This window comes from Anoplopoma fimbria, chromosome 4, assembly GCF_027596085.1.
Source record: "Anoplopoma fimbria isolate UVic2021 breed Golden Eagle Sablefish chromosome 4, Afim_UVic_2022, whole genome shotgun sequence".
Taxonomy (NCBI): domain Eukaryota; kingdom Metazoa; phylum Chordata; class Actinopteri; order Perciformes; family Anoplopomatidae; genus Anoplopoma; species Anoplopoma fimbria.
The window spans coordinates 26,943,599-26,965,823 of record NC_072452.1 but is presented as its reverse complement, the minus strand read 5'-3'; the positions used below and the strand labels follow the sequence as shown (position 1 = coordinate 26,965,823).

The 22,225-nt window shown below is 45.2% G+C and overlaps 1 protein-coding gene across 1 annotated transcript in view; it reads left to right on the top strand.

Annotated features, from left to right (window-relative positions):
- Window positions 1-262: 262 nt before the first annotated feature.
- LOC129090604 (protocadherin-1-like) overlaps window positions 263-22,225 on the top strand; it is a 167,651-nt gene continuing 145,688 nt past the window's right edge. The window contains exons 1-3 of the mRNA XM_054598263.1: window positions 263-367; window positions 12,088-12,907; window positions 16,626-18,809. Coding sequence (XP_054454238.1) covers window positions 12,110-12,907; window positions 16,626-18,809 — 2,982 coding nt within the window. The 5' untranslated portion in view covers window positions 263-367; window positions 12,088-12,109. The remainder of the gene's footprint in view (window positions 368-12,087; window positions 12,908-16,625; window positions 18,810-22,225) is intronic.

Sequence of the window (22,225 nt, the reverse complement as noted above, 5' to 3'; positions counted from 1 at the left end):
CTCCCCTGTGCACCGTCCCCCTGCACCCCCCGTCCCTGCAGCAGCGTGCAGGAGCACCACAGTGACCCCGGTGCCCGGTGCCCACCCCCGGCCGCGCCGCACCGCTCCCCGGGTTTGAGCGCTCATCTCCGGGTGTCTGCGCAGCGGCACGACCCTGCCTGGATAATAAAACACTGTCCGCCTGGATTGTTCTTCTGTTTCAGGAGCTTTTTCTTCCCCCCCCCCGCGTTGTGGATTGTTAATTTAGGGTTTTTTTTTTTTTTTTTTTTTTTTTTTCCTCCATATCTGGGTACCGAGGAGCAGCGGACCTGTACGCCGGGGCTGAGCGCTCACAGCCGGGGAACCGCGCAGCTCTCACCCGGTCCAGGTAGGAGCCCGGAGCCCCACATCCTCACATCTCCATCCACACCTCTCCATGCTCCACATGCATGCAGAATACACACATATGCACACACATACACACATATACACACATATGCACACATATATACACACCTATATTCACACTTTATTCCCATTTTCACCACTTAATGACCTCGTCCACTGGGCTGCAGGACCAACACTTGTTGGTGCAGATGAACCCGTTGAGATGCATGTTGTGTTCCAGCTTTATGACATATACTGGTATTGACCCAGTCCATCAGCCAGTAAACAGCTTCCTGTTGGTCATGTCTTGTTTCCTAACCACTGTAACCAGTACAGGCATCCGGCCCAGTGCAGCAGGAGCAGGACGTCTCCACGATGTCTCCATCTGACGCCTCAGAGACTCCTGCAGGGACAGAAGAGTATAAGATGGCAGTAATATATACATATACATACATATATATATATACATATATATATATATATATGTATATGTATATGTATGTATAATCAGAGTCTCCCTCAGGGACCCCTGGGTGCTGCGTAAAGCAACACACCGTCCATTCATCTGCTCACACATCTCTATTTCCCTCACACACACATCCTCAGGCCTCCTGGGCACCTGTAGCTTCACACTTAACACCCGCAACCAGCATTATGTGTGCTGTTGTAGTCCAGAAATACAGGTGGAGTTGTAGTTTCACTGTAAAGGTGGACGTAGACCATCACCACCACCACCAGCAGCAGCACCGCCGGCGTTCAGGCATGCATCAACGCTGGGGAATCCAGTCCGTCCAGTCCCTCCAGAGAGGGAGGGAGGGAGGGAGGGTAGAGAGGATGGGCGTTCAACCTGCTCTACATGTTAGAGAGCGGGGGAGGGAGGGGGAGATGGAGGGGGAGTCGGGTATTTACATGCAAACTGCATCTGCTGTTCCCTCACAAGAGACTGAGCTCTGGTAGTGGAACGCCGTCGCCGTGGTCGTCCCCCGCAGAGCAGACGTTTAGTGGGCGCTCATGGGAAACGAGTGGTGGTGCTTGTTGCTTCTCTTGACCTTTGACCCCCCCCCAGTCCCTAAAGGCCCCCCCCCCACACACTGATCATTTCTTCTTGTGACTTAAAAACCTCGTTGTTGCTTACGATGCAGAGTGTTGAGCTCCTGTGTTTGGTGGCATCTTGAAATGGACACTTGTTCCGTCTCTTGACCTTTGACCCCCGTTGCCTAGTCGTCGCCTCACCCCCAAACATTCCTTCTTGTGATTTCTTCCATAATGGCTGAATCCTGCTGGTTGCCGTGGTCTCGGTGGAGGTGATGCAGCTCCTGCGTTGGAGGTGTTTTTGGGTAGAAATGCAAAATCTGCATTTTAGTTTAAAAAATAAAAAGAAAGCGTCGTGAAACTGTTCTAGAAACATATTTAAAAATCACATTAAAGTCACATTAAGCCTGACTTTAGCTGTGATTGTTGTTGGTATTCAGGTTTATTATGCAGATGAGGAGGAGGTACTCTCTGCTGTCGAGGGGCGAGGTCGGGGGTTTGATTCCGAGCTCCGGGATTCCCTCTAATTTTGAGGTCCAGTTTACACCAGGTTTTAACGATCGTTCTCGGCCCTCAGCAGCTCTGCAGGAGGGGGGGGGGGAGGGGGGGGAGGATTATTCAGCAGAGAGGGAGGAAAGGGGATGAAGTGACAAAAAACCAGAAAGAGGAGGTCGAGCAGAGACCGTTCTGCACATTTCTGCGTAAAAAATTGGAGATCTGAGCGAGCCGTGTAGTTAATGCCCGTCATTAAAACCACACACACACACACACACACACACACACACACACACACACACACACACACACACATTCGCATCCCGGCTCCGGCAGAAAAAGAATGAGGCGTCCACGCTTTGGATTTGAGTTTTCACGGCAGGTTGTTTTTTCGTTTAGTTCAGGTGTGACATCAAGCGAGCGGTCGAGAACGAGGAATCCAAAACAACTCGGAGTAACAAACGGGTTCTCCGACCAATCAGCTGTGAGGATCTCTTTCAGGAGAACGTTGCTTTGTTCTCTGATGGTGGCTGATTGGCTTTACTGGAAAAGGACAGTCACATCTTCACCAAATGTCCTCAACCAAACGTTTGTCTTAAATCGACTATTTGATGATTTTTAAGTCGTTTTTCTGTTTATGGCCTTTAGTTAGTTAAATTACAGACTGCGTACCAATACTTTTCACACAGGTGACCTAAACACCCGTTTACATGTCGTTAATTCACCTTTCTGACTCGAGACCCTTTAAATAAAGTAAAATAAAGGAGCTGTGAGCATTAAAACCTTTACATATATGTTTCTTATATGGAAAATAAAAGTAAACTGTGAAGACATATACATTATTCTTTTGTAAACAAGGTTTTTACTAAACGCTGCACTAAAGATTGCAAAAACCAAACCCATACATGTGTAATATTCCCGGAGAAGCGTGGCGTTCGGCGTGTATCTGAACGCTGTGATGGAGCCGTGTACCGCCTCCGACCCGAGGCTGCTGTCATCATCCTGCTAGCTTTGATTAAAAACAAAAAAGGTCACAGAAATCATTAGAAGCCCCCCCGAGGGCGCCCTGAACCTGAACGTGAGCTCTGCCGCTGAGCTGTCGGCCTCACGGACACATGTTGTCGTTTCCGGCGGTAAAGCGGCTCTAAAAGCACTTTTATTGAGCTGACATTATATCGCCGTATTGATTTCTTTGTGTGTTTCTGGTCGATGGAAACGAGCGCTACTGTCAGTTAGAGGGTTTGAATCTCGCCGCCTGCCTCGCTCTCTCACTCTCTCACTCTTTACATTCACAACACACACCTCTGCATGTTTACAGGAGACGGGACCGGCGGCCATTTTTAAACATCGATCCATTTACATCTTCTAATTAATGCGCGATGATACGAGAGCAGAGAAGTGAGCTTCATGTCCTCGTGTGGAGAATCGTGTCTGTCATGTTCTCCTGATGTATTGATTATGTAAAGTGTTGTTTTCAGTGGATTGATTTGTCTGATTTTGACACTAATCTGTTAAACTGAACAGTATGAAGAACAGTAAGTAGTAACGTGGGCTGATTTACAGTATTTAGTCGTAGATTATGGGAGTAAAAGCAGTTGTTGTTGGTTGCATCAGTACTTTAAAGTATTTCTCTAGTAGGATTATACTCAGTTCTGTTTCTAATATATTCCAGATTTATGCCAAAGATATGTATTTTAAAAAGGCGTTTTTGGAATTCTCAAACGTAAAGATCAATTATTTACTTTAAACAACCAAAGATCAATTTAACTTCAATAATGCAGGTTTATTAACATCTCACATGGTTAATTCAAATGTTATTGGCTGGATTCATGTTACATTATTGCCAAAGCTTAATTACATATTATTGAATAACTATGTTTTTACATTTATTCTTCTCCACACATAAAAATGGCCGTTTCTGAGTCATTTAATGTCAATTGCAGTTCAGTATATAGTTTAGCATATTGTATGATGTTTTAAAAGGTGTTTTATTCTCTTAATGTTAGTTTATTTTTCTTTGTTTTGTGTCGTTATTGATACTTGAATAATTTCCACTAACGATTACTGTTTCAAACATCGTCTACTTTTCCACTGTAAAATGTCTCGCTCAGTTCATATCTTGTTCACGGTACTTTAATTATAAATATTTAAAAGGATCTTCACATAAACACCGTGTGTTTTAATGTCAGAAATGGATATTTTAAATCTTTAAAAATATCATTTTCTGCATAAACCTCAAAGATTCTGTTGTCTTTTGGCTTTAATCTGTTTTAATGTACAGATTTGGAAGCTGTTGTCGTGTTTTCATAGATGTTTATCCAACGAGGAAGCCATAAACTCACAGGAACACACAGATTGGTCGACCAATCGGCTGTTGGATCTTGTTCGTTAGAATTAGTTATCTGTTGTTTATTTGTGTTGTTGTTCTCTGATTGGCTGATTGGCTTTACTGGAAAAAACAACGTTCAGTTACACAGATTCTGCGCATTAATACGTTGTGTTCAGGTGAACTAAACACCAGTTTAAACGCCTTTATTTCACCTTTTTGTCTGGAGACCCTGTGAACTAAAGATGTCACAGAGATTCATCAGTGTGGTGATGTCAGCGGTCAGGTGTGTCAGCGGTAGTTTGTCCGACATGTGGAATAAATATGTCGCCGTGGATTAAAGCGGCGTTCTGATGATTCCTGATCTTTACTTCGTACCGGCCGGCCGTTCATCCGCCATCCACTCCCATAATCCCCTTCTGCTGCGGGGGGATCAGTGTGTGTGTGTGAGGTTAGACAGCACATCCCGTCAGCAGTAAGGTCACACGTTTGATCCCTGCCACAGTGCCTCAGAGCACAACAATGAGCCGCGACACAACAGGACGGAGACAATGCACCGAAACCAGAGTCATGAAACCATTAAAACCAGTGAGTCAGCTGCCAGAAATCCTGGCGCTTCCTGTCCGACGGTAAAATAATCGTCACAGTCGCGTTCTTTTCATTTTTCAGTCCTGGAAACCTGATGACGACCTTCTCTGCAGCTCACAAACTATTTACACAAGGTGTGGACGCTGACACACGAGCTGTACAGGTGTGTTTGTTACAGCAGGTGTGTTTGTTACAGCAGGTGTGTGATTGTTAGCGTTTCTACTTAGTGACACAATGTGGGATTCAGTGTTGGAGCTACTTGTTGACACGTAAATGTCATTTGTCTTCTTCCTTCCTGTGTGGTGTTATTGTTACGGATCGGATCAGCACAAACAAAAAGAGAGCAAATATATATTTTAGATCCATTAATATAACTATTGATGATCCATATAGTGAGATACAGATTGATTATAGCAGCTTAGAGGATCCGGACTCTTTTGACGGCGTGATTACGTGATTACGCTTCACTAACGAACCCTTATAAGTGTGTTTGTTCTGTGATATCATGAGCACCGTGTTGTTAGTGAAGCAGGTATCAGGATGGAAGAGACGCTGGAAGGATGATGCTTTCAGGGGCCAGATGTTGGATTTGAATCATTTATTACTGGTTATTAAATCACATCAAAGACTACAGTTATTTGTAGTTTACTTCATCTCATAACTGTCTTTACCCGTCGCCATTTTCTCACGAGAGTCCGATCGGTGCTGAGCATGAAGAGCATCGAGTAGAGATTCATTCAGTCATTTCATTAGTTTTTTGGTGATATTTTACTATTAAAACACAGAGAAATACTAGTTAAATATACGTATAAATATAAGTTGTAATCCTTTCAAACACACACAAACTGGCAACAGTTGACTGCTGAATCTGAATAGGGAGAATGTGTGTGTGTGTGTGTGTGTGTGTGTGTGTGTGTGTGTGTGTGTGTGTGCGCGCTAATCTGGATCAAACAATGGTAGTGAATGGAGTCATTAGAGTAATCCCCTTTGTGCTGCAGGGCGGGGGGGGGACCACACACACACACACACACACACACACACACACACACACACACACACACACACACTGGACCGTCCACAGAGAGCTCACCTCGACCGTGAACGTCCTGTTCTTCTGAGATCTGAAACCATCAAAGCATCTTTTGATTTCAAAGTGTGTGTGTGTGTGTGTGTGTGTGTGTGTGTGTGTGTGTGTGTGTGTGTGTGTGTGTGTGTGTGTGTGTGTGTGTGTGTGTGTGTGTGTGTGTGTGTGTGTGTGTGTGTGTGTGGAGGCACTGGACATTCAGGTTACTGTAGTTTACATACACACACACACACAGGTATAAATCATACACACCTGTTAGACAGACAGAAACTTCAGAACTGGTTTCCAGTTTGGCTCCGGGCCGACGGCCTGTTTAGTTTTCAGGTTTGACGGAGTGGTTGTCATATTTTAATGGTGTGTAATTTCACTGATGATGTCTCTGTGTAATTATAGAACACATCTCTGCAATTAAAACTGACGCCAGGGATTAAGCAACAATATTTAATGCGACACAGATGACTTTTATTTGGTCTCTGTCACACAAACACATTAAAAGTGTTTTCACCAAAACAGTGTGCTGCAGGAATCTGGTGAAACTAACAACATACGACTGGTGTGATTATATGGAGCAAACGTTGTATTTATATTAATGTAGACTTAAGTTTACCAAACATTACTTTACATAAAGGAATAGAACTTCTAACATGTTCTCGTCTGAAGAAAAGCCTTGAATCGTCTGGTTTTTGAATGTAGTCTGGAACTATCTGATGTGTTGGTATTTCACTTCATTAGTCGTGTCACATCCCAGCGTTAACGATCTGCAGATGCTGTAAACTCAGAACGTTTTTCAGCTCCAATGCAATAGAACCATTACTTCCTTAATGGGGGGGGTGTTTGTTATGGAGATGAAGGCTGTCGGTTGGACAACACTGGTTAACGCCCACTCATACAGCATGAGGTAAAGACACACCACAGAGAACCACCGAGTGAACCAGCTCATGTCATGGGATCCTTTAAGCTGAACCGGCTCACCAGTACGGTCCACAGGTCAGTAGTCCAGTTTACAGGTCTGTAGTCCAGTTTACAGGTCTGTAGTCCAGTTTACAGGTCTGTAGTCCAGTTTAAAGGTGTGTAGTCCAGTTTAGAGGTATGTAGAGGTGTGTAGTCCAGTTTAGAGGTATGTAGTCCAGTTTAGAGGTATGTAGTCCAGTTTAGAGGTATGTGGTCCAGTTTAGAGGTGTGTAGTCCAGTTTAAAGGTATGTGGTCCAGTTTAGAGGTATGTAGTCCAGTTTAAATGTAGTCCAGTTTAAGGTCCAGTTTAGAGTCCAGTTTAGAGGTGTGTAGTCCAGTTTAGAGGTGTGTAGTCCAGTTTAGAGGTATGTAGTCCAGTTTAGAGGTATGTGGTCCAGTTTAGAGGTGTGTAGTCCAGTTTAGAGGTATGTAGGTCCAGTTTAGAGGTATGTAGTCCAGTTTAGAGGTGTGGTCCAGTTTAGTCCAGTTTAGAGGTGTGTAGTCCAGTTTAGAGGTGTGTGGTCCAGTTTAGAGGTATGTAGTCCAGTTTAGAGGTATGTAGTCCAGTTTAGAGGTATGTGGTCCAGTTTAGAGGTGTGTAGTCCAGTTTAGAGGTGTGTAGTCCAGTTTAGAGGTGTGTAGTCCAGTTTAGAGGTGTAGTCCAGTTTAGAGGTGTGTGTTTAGTCCAGTTTAGAGGTGTGTGGTCCAGTTTAGAGGTGTGTGGTCCAGTTTAGAGGTGTGTAGTCCAGTTTACAGGTATGTAGTCCAATTTAGAGGTATGTGGTCCAGATCAGAGGTGTGTAGTCCAGATGTTCAGTAGTTAATCCGTGTGATTCAGGTGGGACATTAACATGAACACACACACACACACACACACACACACACACACACACACACACACACACACACACAGTGGGGGGGCTTTGTAATGTACAGACGACACGCACACTCTTTGTCTCCTGGAGTCAAACCCTCACACTCTTACTGCCTGGCTCTTTACACATGGAAATGTTACCTCGTACGGCCGGCGTCTTTGTATTGTCTCACACACACACATACATGCACACACACACATTAACACACGCACATTAACACACATTAACACACACTCTATGGCCGGCTGGTGAGAACGTCTCAGACTGTGGGAAACAGGACGAGCTGGGCGATCTCTGGTTTAACCCGGACCGTCCCCGAGGAGACAACACACACTTAAACACACACACATATACACACTTAAACACACACATATACACACTTAAACACACCCCACATGTGAACAAACATGTCAACAGGCTTTTTCCCAAACTCCTCCCGACCCCCGGAGCGTTTCTCCTGCGGTTACAGTTCATTCAGTCAACATGTTCCTCATGTTCCTCATGTCCCGTAGACGTCGGGTTTGACACTTTTTTACTTTTATTTTCTGGGTTCAAGAGCTGCGATTGTGTTTTTACAGAAACCATGACGACATTAATACGATTTATTCTAATTGATGAACTAAATGTGTCTGTAACTCTGAGCTTTAAAACTCCTAAAGTACCAGAAGTTTGAAAGTTCCACCCTTTGTGTCGTCAGACAGCACCAGCGTTTTGGCCTCTTTGTATGTGGACAACGTTGGTGATGAGATGCTGGAATTTAACATTTGAACACTTTAAGTTTTTCTGCTTAATTAAACGTTATATATTATATATTTGTCAACATATTGCATCGACAAAGAAATACCTCATAGTCATATTTTATTGCCTAAAAAAACAGTTTAAACTCTAAAGTTTTTCCACGTTAACAAACATTTGTCCATCAATAGAACTGAAACTGAGCCGCCAAACTTTGTTCAAACTCACAGAACTTTTTAAGATTATATTCTCCAAAGACACCAAATGCTTCAGCCTAAATGTTGTGGTATTTGTGTATAAAAAGATGCACAGGATGTGTAGAGAATCTTTCTATTTGATGGAACAGATGGAACACCATTTGAGTTTCCAAAGTCATTTAGACACGACAGAAGGGCTTTTAAAACACAGACGCTTATGTTTTTATCATTTCACTTATCTTAGACAGAAATAAGAAAAAAGACTTTGGTAAAATCTAAACTTGTAGATATTTAGAATGTCATTTCTGCAATCATGTATTGTGTTTTCTGACTACAACCTGTAAAGAAAGGTTTCCAAAGAAACGAATATATTCAAGTAAATCTGTCAAATATCTCTTATTTTGAGACTTTACAGCATCGTGCCGTGTGATGCTGTAAAGTCTCAAAATAAGAGATATTTGACAGATTTACTTGAATATATTCGTCTTTTGTTACCGATATGTTTATATTTTCTTAACGTGTTCTGTTTGGTACCTTTAATGTGTTTAAATATGAATATACTGGACTATGTGTTTATCTATATTTAGTCTGTTCGGTGGGACTCGTTAGCAGACTGGACCTCGGCCAGTAAACCCTGTTGTTTCAGCCGTGTTTCCACGGTGACGCGTGAAATGGCAGGGGGGGGTCAGGGGTCAGAGGTCGTTGGTTTGTGGGTATGAGAAAAGAAACACACTTGTGCACTGTAACACAAACACACACACACACACACAGAGAGGTATTCACATGCACATTCACACTTGCAAACACAGCGACGCCCCCCCCACTCCCATTTGCACACACACTCATTCACATTCATAGAGGGGCAATTAGGTGTGTGTGTGTGTGTGTGTGTGTGTGTGTGTGTGTGTGTGTGTGTGTGTGTGTGTGTGTGTGTGTGTGTGTGTGTGTGTGTGTGTCACAGCAGGGAGCCGAGCAGCAAACACTTGAGACGAACAACTGGACAAAAGAAACAACAGCGTCGAACATTTGCTGCTTTTTTAGCCTCTGAATGAAGCGGTTTTTTTCCTGCCTTTTATTCCGTTTTACATTTTTGTAGTTCATGGACTGAAAGTTTAACGGGTTAAATGTTCAAATGAATAATCTGTGAGGACAACAAACGTCTTTGACTTTTTAAAATCGTTACTTTTGAGTAACAAACAAAGAGACACGCCGTCCTCTTGTCCTAAAATGGTCTTAAATCAAAACTAAAGTACTTTCTGACAGACGTAAATGTTTTAATACGTAAAGGTAGTGGTGTGGATGTCGCCTTAATGTGTGTGTGGTTCTTTTCAGCAAAAACACACCAAGTCCCTCTAAAGGTTTCTAATCCTGTGGAAACTTCCTGTTTTATGAGCCCTAAAACATGTTTTTTTAGGGGAAATATTCACGGTTTATTCTTCCAAACAAAAACATAATTAAAAATGTCAACTCAAACATCCTAGAAATATATTCCATAAACAACAGAAGACATGAATACATGTAGGAGCTCCATTCGACAGTTTTGTACCGGATTCAGTGCACAAATATACAAAGACTCTTTCCTTCATGCAAAGTTCAGGTCGGTCGTCTGCTGACATTCAGTCTCTTTAGTGAGACGACAGAAGTGGAGAAGGTCTCTGCAGCCTGGTGTCACCGCAACAAACACAGCAAAGTGTTAAAATAACTTCATTATGACGGTGCGTCCTGTGGCTTTTGTCAAAGCTGCTGGGAGAGTTCAGACGGTTGATTCATTTCAAGTCACTGAATGAACGAGTACAAGGTCTGACTTCTCTCTGGAGCCTTTACTCCCACACAGTAGTGAGGAGGAGGACGAAGAGGAGCACGACGAAGAGGAGGGCGGCTACCAGGCTTCCTGCCTCCTTCCCAGCATGCTAGTCCCAGTTGGTGTGTGTTGATGTGTGTGTGTTGGTCTCTAAATCAAGGACGTGAGGAGATAAAACAATAAGGTCCAGATTAACCTCGTGGACCTGCAGCAGAGACGAGTCACTGCCAGAGACGTTTATATCTGCCTCTAGAAGATACACCACTGACCACAGAAACATCAGCTTTATGTTAAGATTAAGTTTAAAACAAACTGCTTCTATTCTGCATTTCAGCGTCTTTAATCTGAATTTAACAGACAACAATGACACAGTTTACCGTTAACCAGCACAGTGTCAATAAAGTTCTACTGACGATCGTTTTCCTCCAATATTCAGTAAAATATGAGATCAGGACTTCATTTATACTTTTCTAGTCTCTGATCTCTGATGATGTTACATCGTAAACAACCAGAGGAGAGCTAGTAACGGTAGCATCAGTCAGTTACATTGTGATGCGTTCAGGCTCTGTTCGGTTAAAAGACGTTTATGAGCTGAATGGAGCGTTTCAACCGTCTTGAAGCAGGAGTTCGGTCGGCGTTGGAGGATGCGGCTGAAACAGAAAAGACGTGTTGAGTAGTTTGCTTTAAGTTTGAGAGCAAAGTGGGTCAAACACGACTCTTAACCTTCATTGAAGCCGGTTTAAATGACTGTTTTGGTCTTTTCTGAGTCTTGTGGTTGTTGAGAAGCCACACAGTCAGAGATGAGTCAGTCGTGGCCTGATTTCCTCTCTAGTTTCCATCTCCTCACCTACAAATACACTTTAAAGAGCAGAATGAACGAGATCCTGTTCTGCATCGATGACATGTTCACACATGTTCATGTTTGATCAGAGTTCAGTTCAGCTGGTCATAAGTTTTATTTAGGAACTAATCCATGTCACCAAGATGGATTTATTGAGGTAAAGATGCCGACACGTTGTGTTTTAGTGCTGCATGTGTTCATTTACTGCAAACCAATTGACTAATTGACCTTCGGGGGGGCAGAGGCCCTGGGACGGATGCCCACTTTGTGCGGAGGATAGTAACACAACGATCCCTGTTAGAGGAGGACTCATCAACGTTTGTATTCCGTCCTCGTTGACCAGCGTCCATGAGCCAAATGTCAGCGCCGTCTGATCACAACAGACCATCATTTATCAATCATTTAGTATTTTCTGTCCTCTGAGACTTCTCCATACATCTTTCTGTCTGTCGGTTCTGTTCAGCATTAAAAAGTTCTTTTTCTGGCGGCCTCTCCTCAGTATTTTCTCTCCGGAGGCGTTGTCCCCTCCGGCGGCGCTCGGTTTGTCTTCCTGTCAGAGCGGGTTTGACTGGCGGCGGCAGGAAGTCATCCGTCTGAGCCGCTCGGCTGCTCTCTGCACACGAGACCTGAAATAAAACCCGTTTGGGACACATTGAGGGTCCGGAGGAGACGGATCGCACAATCTGTCCCGAGCGTCGCTGATATAAATCTGTGGACTTCTGTTGTTGTCCGTGTGGCGTCTGGAGGATGAGTGACGGTCCGGCCTCTCTAATCTGTTTCCTCCGTCTCTTTCAGAGCGGTGCTGTCGGGCGGAGACATGGCGGCGTTCCTTCTGTACCTGGCGGTCGTCCTGCAGGCGTCCTGCAACGCGGCGCCCTCCGACATCCTGTACCGCGTCCCCGAGGAGCAGCCGCCCAACACGCTGATCGGCAGCCTGGCGGCGGACCAGGGCCTGCCCGACACGGGGCACCTCTACAAGCTGGAGGTGGGCTCGCCGTACCTGCGGGTGGACGGTAAGACGGGCGACATCTACACCACGGAGATCCCCATCGACCGCGAGACGCTGCGGGACTGTCGCAACGTGTTCGAGGGCGACAAGTGCTTCCTGGAGTTCGAGGTGTCGATCACCGACATGGTGAAGGGGATCAGCTCGGGGCCGCGGCTCATCGAGGGCCGCATCGAGGTGATGGACATCAACGACAACACGCCGCAGTTCTCCTCGCCCATCCTCACGCTGTCCATCCCCGAGAACACGCACATCGGCGCCCTCTTCTCCATCCCCATGGCGACCGACAGGGACTCCGGCACCAACGGCGTGGCCGAGTACTCGCTGAGCACGGGGCCGGACGCCGACCAGCTCTTCAGCCTGCAGGTCGCCGTGGACTCGGAGGAGAAGCTGCCCCAGCTGGTCGTCATGGGCAACCTGGACCGCGAGAGGAAGGACTCGTACGACCTGAACATCCGCGTGGTGGACGGCGGGAAGCCGGCGAGGGCGAGCAGCGCTCTGCTGCGGGTCACCATCAGCGACCAGAACGACAACGCACCCAAGTTTGAGAGGAGCCACTACGAGGCGGAGCTACCCGAGAACAGTCCTCAGGGACACTCTGTGCTGCAGGTCAGGACAACACACACTACACACACTACACACTCAACACACACTACACACTCAACACAACTCACACACTACACACACTAAACACACTAAACACACTCGACACACACGAAACACACTCAACACACTACACACACTACACACACTACACACACTACACACACTAAACACACTACACACACTACACACACTCAACACACACTCAACACACACACAACACACACTCAACACACACACACACTTTAAAACACAAACATATGCTGTATGTAGATTTACACAAATGAGTGCAGACATTCGGTTCATTTTGCACCATTCCTACCTCTAGTTTATCCATATTATCTAAACCAATGCTGCAACAAACACCTCATTTAGACATGAAACTAATCAATAACTCTGATTATGGATTAAGTCATTTATCAGGCAAACATTCTCTGGTTCCAGCTTATTGATGGTCAGGACTTTTGCAGACGTCACTTTGCTTCTCTCAGCTTCTGTCGGGCAGTTTTCACATTTGTTTTTGTATAAATTATTGATTGATGGAATAGAAAACAATCAGTAGATTAATCATTGATTTCAGGGTTCAGGGTTTGCTTTCTCTTTCTCATCAGCGGTTCAGATAATTCAGTTAAAACTTAGACTTTATTGTAAAGAAATAAGATATTAATAAAGTATCAGTGAGAAGGAGAAGAAGGAGTCTGCTGTAAATAAAGGTTTGTTTGAACCTTGTTTTTAAGGTGTAGTTCAGGGTTTGAAGCTCCACCTGTTCCATCGCTGTGTTTATTCGATTGAAGTTCATATCAGGATTCAGTTGAGCAACATTTCCCAGAATCCTGAGCAAACGTTCCAGATAAATGTCCCTGTTTCTGTTGGGACGCTGCTCAATCACCCGTACGGACAGACGGTGCGTTGGGAGGTGAAGCAGGGCGTGGGATTCTCTGCACGTCGTCACATATTAACCACTGAGTCAACTTCACCTTTGAGCCCCGTCCACGGTGGAGCGAGCGGGAGGAAGGCCGGGCTCAAACACGCCTCGCTGTGTCATCACGACCAGCCGTGGCGACCAGAGACGCCGTGCATGACTTCATCTGAGTCATGAGGTTATCCACGGGGGTTATGGGTTCGCTCTTTTAAAGGAGGACGTCGCTGCGTTTCACAGATTCTAACCGGCTTTCTCTCAAAAATCTGATTTTAAAATGGATTTTTATTTCAGTCAAAGTCGGTTAATATTTAAATATTCATGAATATTTATGAGCCCAAAAAGTTCTCGACTAAAAACTCTGAACTCAAGGTCCTTTTACTGGCTTCTTCTGGAGATTTTAACCCCGTCATGAGTGTTTAAGTATTCATAAACATCTCTTACCGTCTCCCTGAACCAACAGAGGTGAACACATTCAAGTATATTTGATATAATCGTGAAGAAATGAGCAAAACTCAAAGTCGAAAGCCCCTTTAAATGAACGAGTGAGTGAACCTTGAGTTGAGACACTTTATATATATTAATATTAATATTTATTAAGAGTTTATCAGTCAGCTGATATAACTATTTCATGATTTGATTGACAGACTACCGTTGTAACATTTTGAATTCAAATATTGCTCTTGCACCTGATTGGTGCACCGTATCATGTGACCTATTTCCCCTCACTAAGCCCCGCCCACCTCAGAAAAAACCCAATCAGAGGAAGAAGTGAAGCTTTAATAAACTAATAATCATAAGATCATTTATTAGTGTGATTGTAGAAATGTGTCACATTGTTGCTGCGGTTCTATTCCCCTCTTTCAGAAGAACCATCTCTAAATCTAAATCTTATTAAATGCTATAATTGAAGAAGGCGATATAAGAGATATTTCTCTGACACCCAGCTGATTAATCAATTAAGAGGAGGCGTCCCGAACACACTGAACCTGTAATTATAGCGTATTTCAGATATAAACGCTGATGGATCATCTTCCTGCGGTGACTCTCAGGTTTCAGTCTGACGGCCTCCTGCCTGCTGGAGAGAGTGACGGTGTAATGTGGTGTAATGTGGTGTAATGTGGTGCAGAGCGTCTGCTCGGCGTCTGGCTGGTTAATTGTTAACCGGGGGAGATAAACGCCGTGTGTTTTATTTGCCGAGTGGCCTTGGAGAGCAGCCAGCTCAGCTCTGGCCTCATCAGCCGCGGCTCAACTGTTCAATACACAATTCTCAGAAGCTGTCAATAATTCACCGCCGTCTGCCGCTCAGAGCCACACAGGAGGAAAAAGGAAATCAATGGTCGGGAGGAATTATAATTTCTTTCTTTAACCTTAACCTCTCTGACGAGGGCCGGTCCGTCACAGTCTGTGGTCCTGAAGGAAACGGGATGTTTACTATGTGGCAGTAGGAACTAAAAGAAGATTCTTTGACCTTTAAAACCCTTTTAAGTGTTGACATTGGTTTTAATAGAAGGTTAATCTTCTCCTGCCACATTTATTCATTTTATCTGGTTTTTGTTTCAATTTATTTTTTAATTTACAGCACGTTGAGCTACAAAGTCTGTATGAACACAAATAGATAAGAATAATATTATTAATAACGTTTTTTTCATCCCATCAGATGCTTTAATTCCCCAAAATTTTAGCTCAACATTACAGAAATTTGGGGAATTTGGCTTATTTGATTTCTTGCTGGGAGTTTAATGAGAAGATTAGATTAGAATGTAATGTAATGTAATGTAAGATTAATACCCCTCTCATGTTTGTGCAGTAAATATGAAAGTACAGCTGTTTCCCCCGTTTCCAGTCTTTGTGCTAAGCTAAGCTAACAGGCTATTTATCCTACAGACATGAGAGTGGTATCAATCTTGTCCTCTTACTCTTGGCAAGAATGTTTATGAGTGTACTAAGAATGTAAGTTACAATAAGTCCATTCCTTTAAAAAAAGGCATCTCGATTCCTGTGTCCTTGGTTTTATTTGTTGGTTTAAATCGTGTTAAATAATCCTCACTGGCAGATTTCTTTTCCTTCTTTAGTAAGAAAGCTATATTTTTTAGGACTTCTAAGAGATTATTTTGCTGAGTGCACGCTTGGCCCAAATCCAGTTCTGCTTTAAAAGGAATAATGGCCTTAAAGTTTAAAAACCCTGTAAGTCCCAGGTGAAGCCTGTGGAAGGTAAAAACGCTGAACCAGCAGCAGCGGGCGACATTTAAATCAGCTGCTCAACAACTAGTTCATTTAAAAACTACACAGCGACCTACATTCCTCAACAGCAGCCGTGGCGTTGAATGAACGCAATTAAAGCGTATTAGATGTGTGGATGGAGCGGCGTCCTAACGAGGACTCGCTAAGTGATATTCTGCTGACGGACCGTACCTCCTAATCGACTCCATTTACTTCTGGTTTGGAGCGTTCGATGGCCGGACCGTGTCCGAGGCTGCTCCGTCCTCCAGGTCTCTCTAATGGGCCCCGAGGAGCCGGGCTTCTCTTTCTGATAATGAGAGGAACATTAACATTCACTCATCTGCCCATTAGACCCCAATGATCTGCTGCATCAGGCCGTTAGATGTTGTTGTGTGGGTGTGTGATCGGCTTTGATCCTCTATTATGTTTCACACACGGCAGGGAGAGAGCTTTGCAGCGTTGCATTAGTGATGATCTCTGTAAGTCAAAGAATACGAGTCATAACTGAGGTATAACGGCATTATTGCACAACCTTTTGTTTGTTTGTTTTGCTCATGAAAACTCTTCTGTTCTGGTTTGCAGGTCAGAGCCAACGATGCGGACACCGGCACCAACGGGGAGATCGAGTACAGCCTCCATCAGGCGTCGGAGGCCGTCCAGAGGCTTCTGCGCATCGACCGCTCCACGGGCGTCATCTACGTCAAGGGTTTGGTCGACCGCGAGGAGGAGAGCTTCCTCAAGTTCTTCGTGGTCGCCAAAGACCGCGGGCCCAACTCCAAGAGCTCCAAGGTCTTGGTGACCCTCAACGTCAGGGACCAGAACGACAACGCACCGGCCATCGAGATCCGCGGCATCGGCCTGGTGACGCACCAGGACGGCGTGGCCAACATCTCCGAGGACATGCCCATCGGTACGCCCGTGGCGTTGGTCCAGGTGTCGGACCGCGACGAGGGGGAGAACGCGGTGGTGACGTGCGTGGTTGCCGGCGACGTCCCGTTTCAGCTCCGACCGGCTAGCGAGTCGTCCAACGATCGAAAGAGGAAGTACTTCCTGCAGACGACGACCCCGCTGGATTACGAGCGCGTCAGGGATTACAGGATTGAAATAGTGGCGGTGGATTCTGGGAACCCGGCGCTGTCCAGCTCCAACTCCCTCAAAGTGCAGGTCACGGACATGAACGACAACTCGCCTATCTTTTCCCCCGCGGTGCTCGAGGTGGACTTCTCGGAGGGCAACCAGCCGGGTGACAAGGTGCTGGACGTCATGGCGACGGACGCGGACAGCGGCACCAACGCCGAGATGGCCTACAGCATCATCGAGCCCGCCGCCACCAGGCTCTTTGAAATCGAGTCCAGCACCGGAGAGATCCGCGTGAAGAACCTGCTGGATCGGGAGGAGACGGAGCGCTACGAGTTCCGCGTGGCGGCGGCAGATAAGGGCGTCCCCAGCAAAACCGGCACCGCCACCGTGGTGGTCAACGTTCTGGACCGCAATGACAATGACCCCAAGTTCATGCTGAGCGGCTACAGCTTCTCCGTCATCGAGAACATGCAGCCGCTCAATCCCGTCGGTGTGGTGACGGTTACCGACGCCGACAAAGGCGAGAACGCCCGGGTGAGGCTGTACGTTGAACCGGACAACGGGAAGTTTGTGATCCAGAACGGCACGGGGACGATCCTGTCCAGCATCTCCTTCGACCGCGAGAAGGAGAGCACCTACACGTTCCGGCTGAAGGCCGTGGACAGCGGCGACCCGCCGCGATCCTCCTACGTGGGTGTGACCATCAACGTCCTGGACGAGAACGACAACGCCCCCTACGTCACCAAACCGGCCAACTCCACCTACAAGTACATGTCCCCCGTCACCCCGCCGGACGCCAGCGTGGAGGTGGTGGAGGCCGAGGACATGGACTCCGGACCCAACGCCGAGCTGTTGTACACCATCACGGGAGGAAACCCGTACGGCCTGTTCCACATCTCGCCAAACAGCGGGGAGATCACGCTGGTGCAGGAGTTCACCGGCAAGCACAACGGGCTGCACCGCCTGGTGGTGCGGGTCAGCGACAAGGGCAAACCTCCCCGCCACACCACCGCCCTGGTCCACGTCTTCGTCAACGACACCAAGTCCAACGTCTCCCTCATCGAGGCGCTGGTCGGGCACAGCCTCTACACCCCTCTGGACCACGACATCGCCGGAGACCCCAACTACGCCCTCGCTCAGCGCAGCAACATCCTGTACGGCAGCCTGGCGGGGATCGCCGGCGTGATCCTGGTCATCGTGGCCGTGGTGGTCATCAGGCACCGGCTGCAGAAAGACACCAAGAGCGGCTACCAGGCCGGCAAGAAGGAGAGCAAGGACCTGTACGCTCCAAAGCAGGGTCCGAAGAACGGCAAAGGGAAGAAGAGCAAGAAGGGGAAAGCTCCCAAACCGGCGAAGCCGCTGGAGGAGGACGTGGAGGCCGGCCTGCAGAAAGGCCTCAAGTTCAACCTCATCAACGAGGACGTGAACGACAGCCCCAGAATCCACCTGCCCCTCAACTACCCGCCGGGGAGCCCCGATCTGGGGCGCCACTACCGCTCCAACTCCCCGTTGCCCTCCATCCAGCTGCAGCCTCAGTCGCCCTCCGCCTCCAAGAAGCACCAGGCCGTGCAGGACCTCCCCGCCACCAACACCTTCGTGGGGACGGGCGACAACAACTCCACGGGCTCCGACCAATATTCGGATTACAGCTACAAGGCCAACCCGCCCAAATACAGCAGCAAACAGGTAGGAGACTACGCAAACACGCCAACTTACAACAACGACATCTATTGGACCAAGCAGGTGTGGTAGCCACGCCGGGACTTTTATTTTGGCACCGCCGATATCCTTCCACCAAAAGCTGCACTGATCCCCCCACCCCCCCACTTCACAGCACCCAACAGGTTCCATTGTTCAGTTTTGGTTGTGTTTTTCCATTTCTGTTCAGTTGGGTTTTTTTGTTCACACCATTAAAAAAGATTTCATAAAGGGATAGACCAAATATGGGCTTAGCAATATTAATCTTTTGGTGACCACAACCCCCTAAAATGAACTCTGATGATCCAGAACGTATCTGAGGGTTGTTTTTATATATTCTGTTTTATTTTGTGTTGATTTTTGTTCCACAATCTCATGTTCAAAAATGTTCAATTCTTACAGTGTTTTAATTAAAGAGAGTATGCATTAAAGTGGTGCATGTTCTGGATATATGAAGATGTTAAATGTTGATAATCCCATACGGGTCTATCCTCAGCTTCCACATGTTTTTCCTTTTGTGTTCAGTTTCACCTTTTGTCACTGCGGGTTAGATGAAGGAGCTTTTTTAATTATTCACGCTGACATCCTCATTTAGTCTGAATGTGTTATTATTTCATGTTTTTCTTAAAGCTGCTCTTTATGCTCTGATCAGCTTGTTGAAGAGTGAACAGAAGAGTGAACAGAAGAGTGACTGTGAATTCCTGATTTCTTTTGTGTGGTTTTTTTTGTTGTTTCCCATTTTCTACTGTTTTCTTGGCTTTCTGGACTGAACTGGACTGAACTGCACTTTAAAGTGCTTCCATCCAGTTCAGAACCAATTTAAGGTCATTTCAGCTCAATGAGGGAGCCAAGAAGTGAGGAGGGGGGAGAAAGCAAAGGGAGGAGGAAAGAGGAGGAAGGGAGGGAGGGTTGTTCAGAGCCGCTATGAAGGAACCAAACGGTACCGAGACTAAAACAACCGTTTCTTTACCTCCATCTCCTCCGTCAGCTCGGCCGGAACACCACCGTTAATTCAGCCGGGTTTGAAAAAGTCAATCGTTTGCACAGTTTAACAGCAGGTCATTATATAAGGCGCCACGCTTTACGCCTTGTTTTACCCAGAGTGCCTTGCTCTATTTTATTTAATGTACAAAAAGGGGGGTGGGGGGGGGGGGTTGTGATTAAAAACGTGCACTGTGAGAGACAATCACATCCAGGTGTGTTCAGACTGTACATACATACCAGTATCTGTTGTTTATGATTTGTACCTTTTCATCTGCTTATCGTGTGTGTGTGTGTGTGTGTGTGTGTGTGTGTGTGTGTGTGTGTGTGTGTGTGTGTGTGTGTGTGTGTGTGTGTGTGTGTGTGTTGTTCACCTGTACCAAAGACTCTCACACACACACACACACACACACCTGCCATGTGTGTTCACCGTCATCACCATCGTGTTTTCGGGCGGAGCAGCAGACTTCCTGTCAGTGTTAGCGGCTACTTTAGCGGCTACGTTAGCAGTTAGCCCGTTAACGTCACACACCTGCTCAGTCATGAACGCTTCTTCTTCTTCTTCTTCTTCTTCTTCTTCTTCGGAAATACATGTACAGATGTTTTTTTTGTTGTTTTTTACAGCTCAAAAGCAGATTTTATTTCAATAAAACATGTTGCTTAAAATGTTAAATGTGGCGCTCTGTGCATTCACTGGGTGGTCATGGTGGGCGGGGTCACCTACTGGGAACAGTGGGGCTGGAGAGTGTCACCATCTTCATTTCCATCCTTCACACGTGGAGAGAAAATGTAAATGCATAAAAGCCTTTAAATCACAATCAACTTTATTGGCTATGACGGCGTATTTTATGTCAAATAAATAAATAAATATATATGCTAATATTCTCAGAAGAACTTTGAATTTATGAGATTAAAATGATTTTTTTGTCAAGGAACAATTTTATAACTTTATAATATACAATTTATATTCTTATTTTGCTTCAATTATATTATTTTTACACTAAATATTGTGTGTAGGAATATCTGGACGGACACATCATCAGAAACAAATGTATAGAAATAGAAAACATACTTTACATTAAAATCTTTGACTTTTCTCAGAAGAAAAACTTTGAATTTATCAGATTAAAATCACAAATAAATAGTTCCCCCGAGCTGTAATTTATTCATTTTGTCTGTTTTGCATTAAGAAAAAGACATAATAAACAAAATAAGAAGCTTTTATGTGCAGACGAGTATGAAAGAACAAAGACAGAGAACTATACATACATATATATAAATATAAAAACAACTTCTAGTATCTATCTATCTTTAATATTTAGAGTTGGACGCTAATGGTGCAATAAGTGCCCTGAATGAATAATGTGACAGGTAACGTTATACTTCTATAAATGGATACGATCAGATACATTATTGATCCGGCAGCAAACAGAGTGTATGATGGATTAGAAGCAGTTTATAGAAAATGTTTAGACAATAAATTAATGTTTATTAGATATTTATTTATTTTTCCACAGTGAATAAACGTAGAAAACCTTTTTCTATGTGCTTCATATTTAAACTCCCGTGTTGATGTGTTGATCAGAGACGCTGGTCGTTGGTTTGAACCCGACACTTCCTCATCGCCACCACGGCCGCTGTGCTCTCGAGCAAGGCGGCTTCAACCTCGACTGCTGGAGACCACAGAATGAACCTGTGGATGTTCACCTTCATGGAAACCTTTGCAAATTAATTATGAGAATTACAAGAAAAAAATATATATACAAAAAAAAAAGTTTCAAATTGTAGTTTTGATTTTTAAAATGCTTTTTAATTAAAATGCATTTTCTCTTCATAACCGTCAACATGAACCATTCTGTCCGTCACCTCAAAGGCTCTAAACCTCAGCTGTTCTTTATGGAATGAGCCAGCTTCCTCATCCACCATGCTCTCATGCTACATGACAGAATACAGAACATTAAAAAGCTTAATGTCAACTGCTGGACTTCATCTACGATGCTAATCACGAGCATGCTGTCTATTGATATGATTTCAGTCATGTAACCGTGCTGCAAAAGGGCCTGTTGACACAATACAGCACAAACTCATAAACGTGTGAATGTGAGTGAACATGCTAGGCTAAGTGTTAGCATGTAGGATACAGTAACGTTAAATGTACGCTGATCATCACGACGAACAAAACCTGATCAACAGCTGCACACACACATATACGCTGATCATCACACAACAAAACCTGATCAACAGCTGCACACACACATACACACACACACACATATACACACACACACACACACATATACACACACACACACACACACATATACACACACACACACACATACACACACACACACACACATATACACACACACACATATACACACACACACACAGATACACACACACACACTTCAGACTTTGAA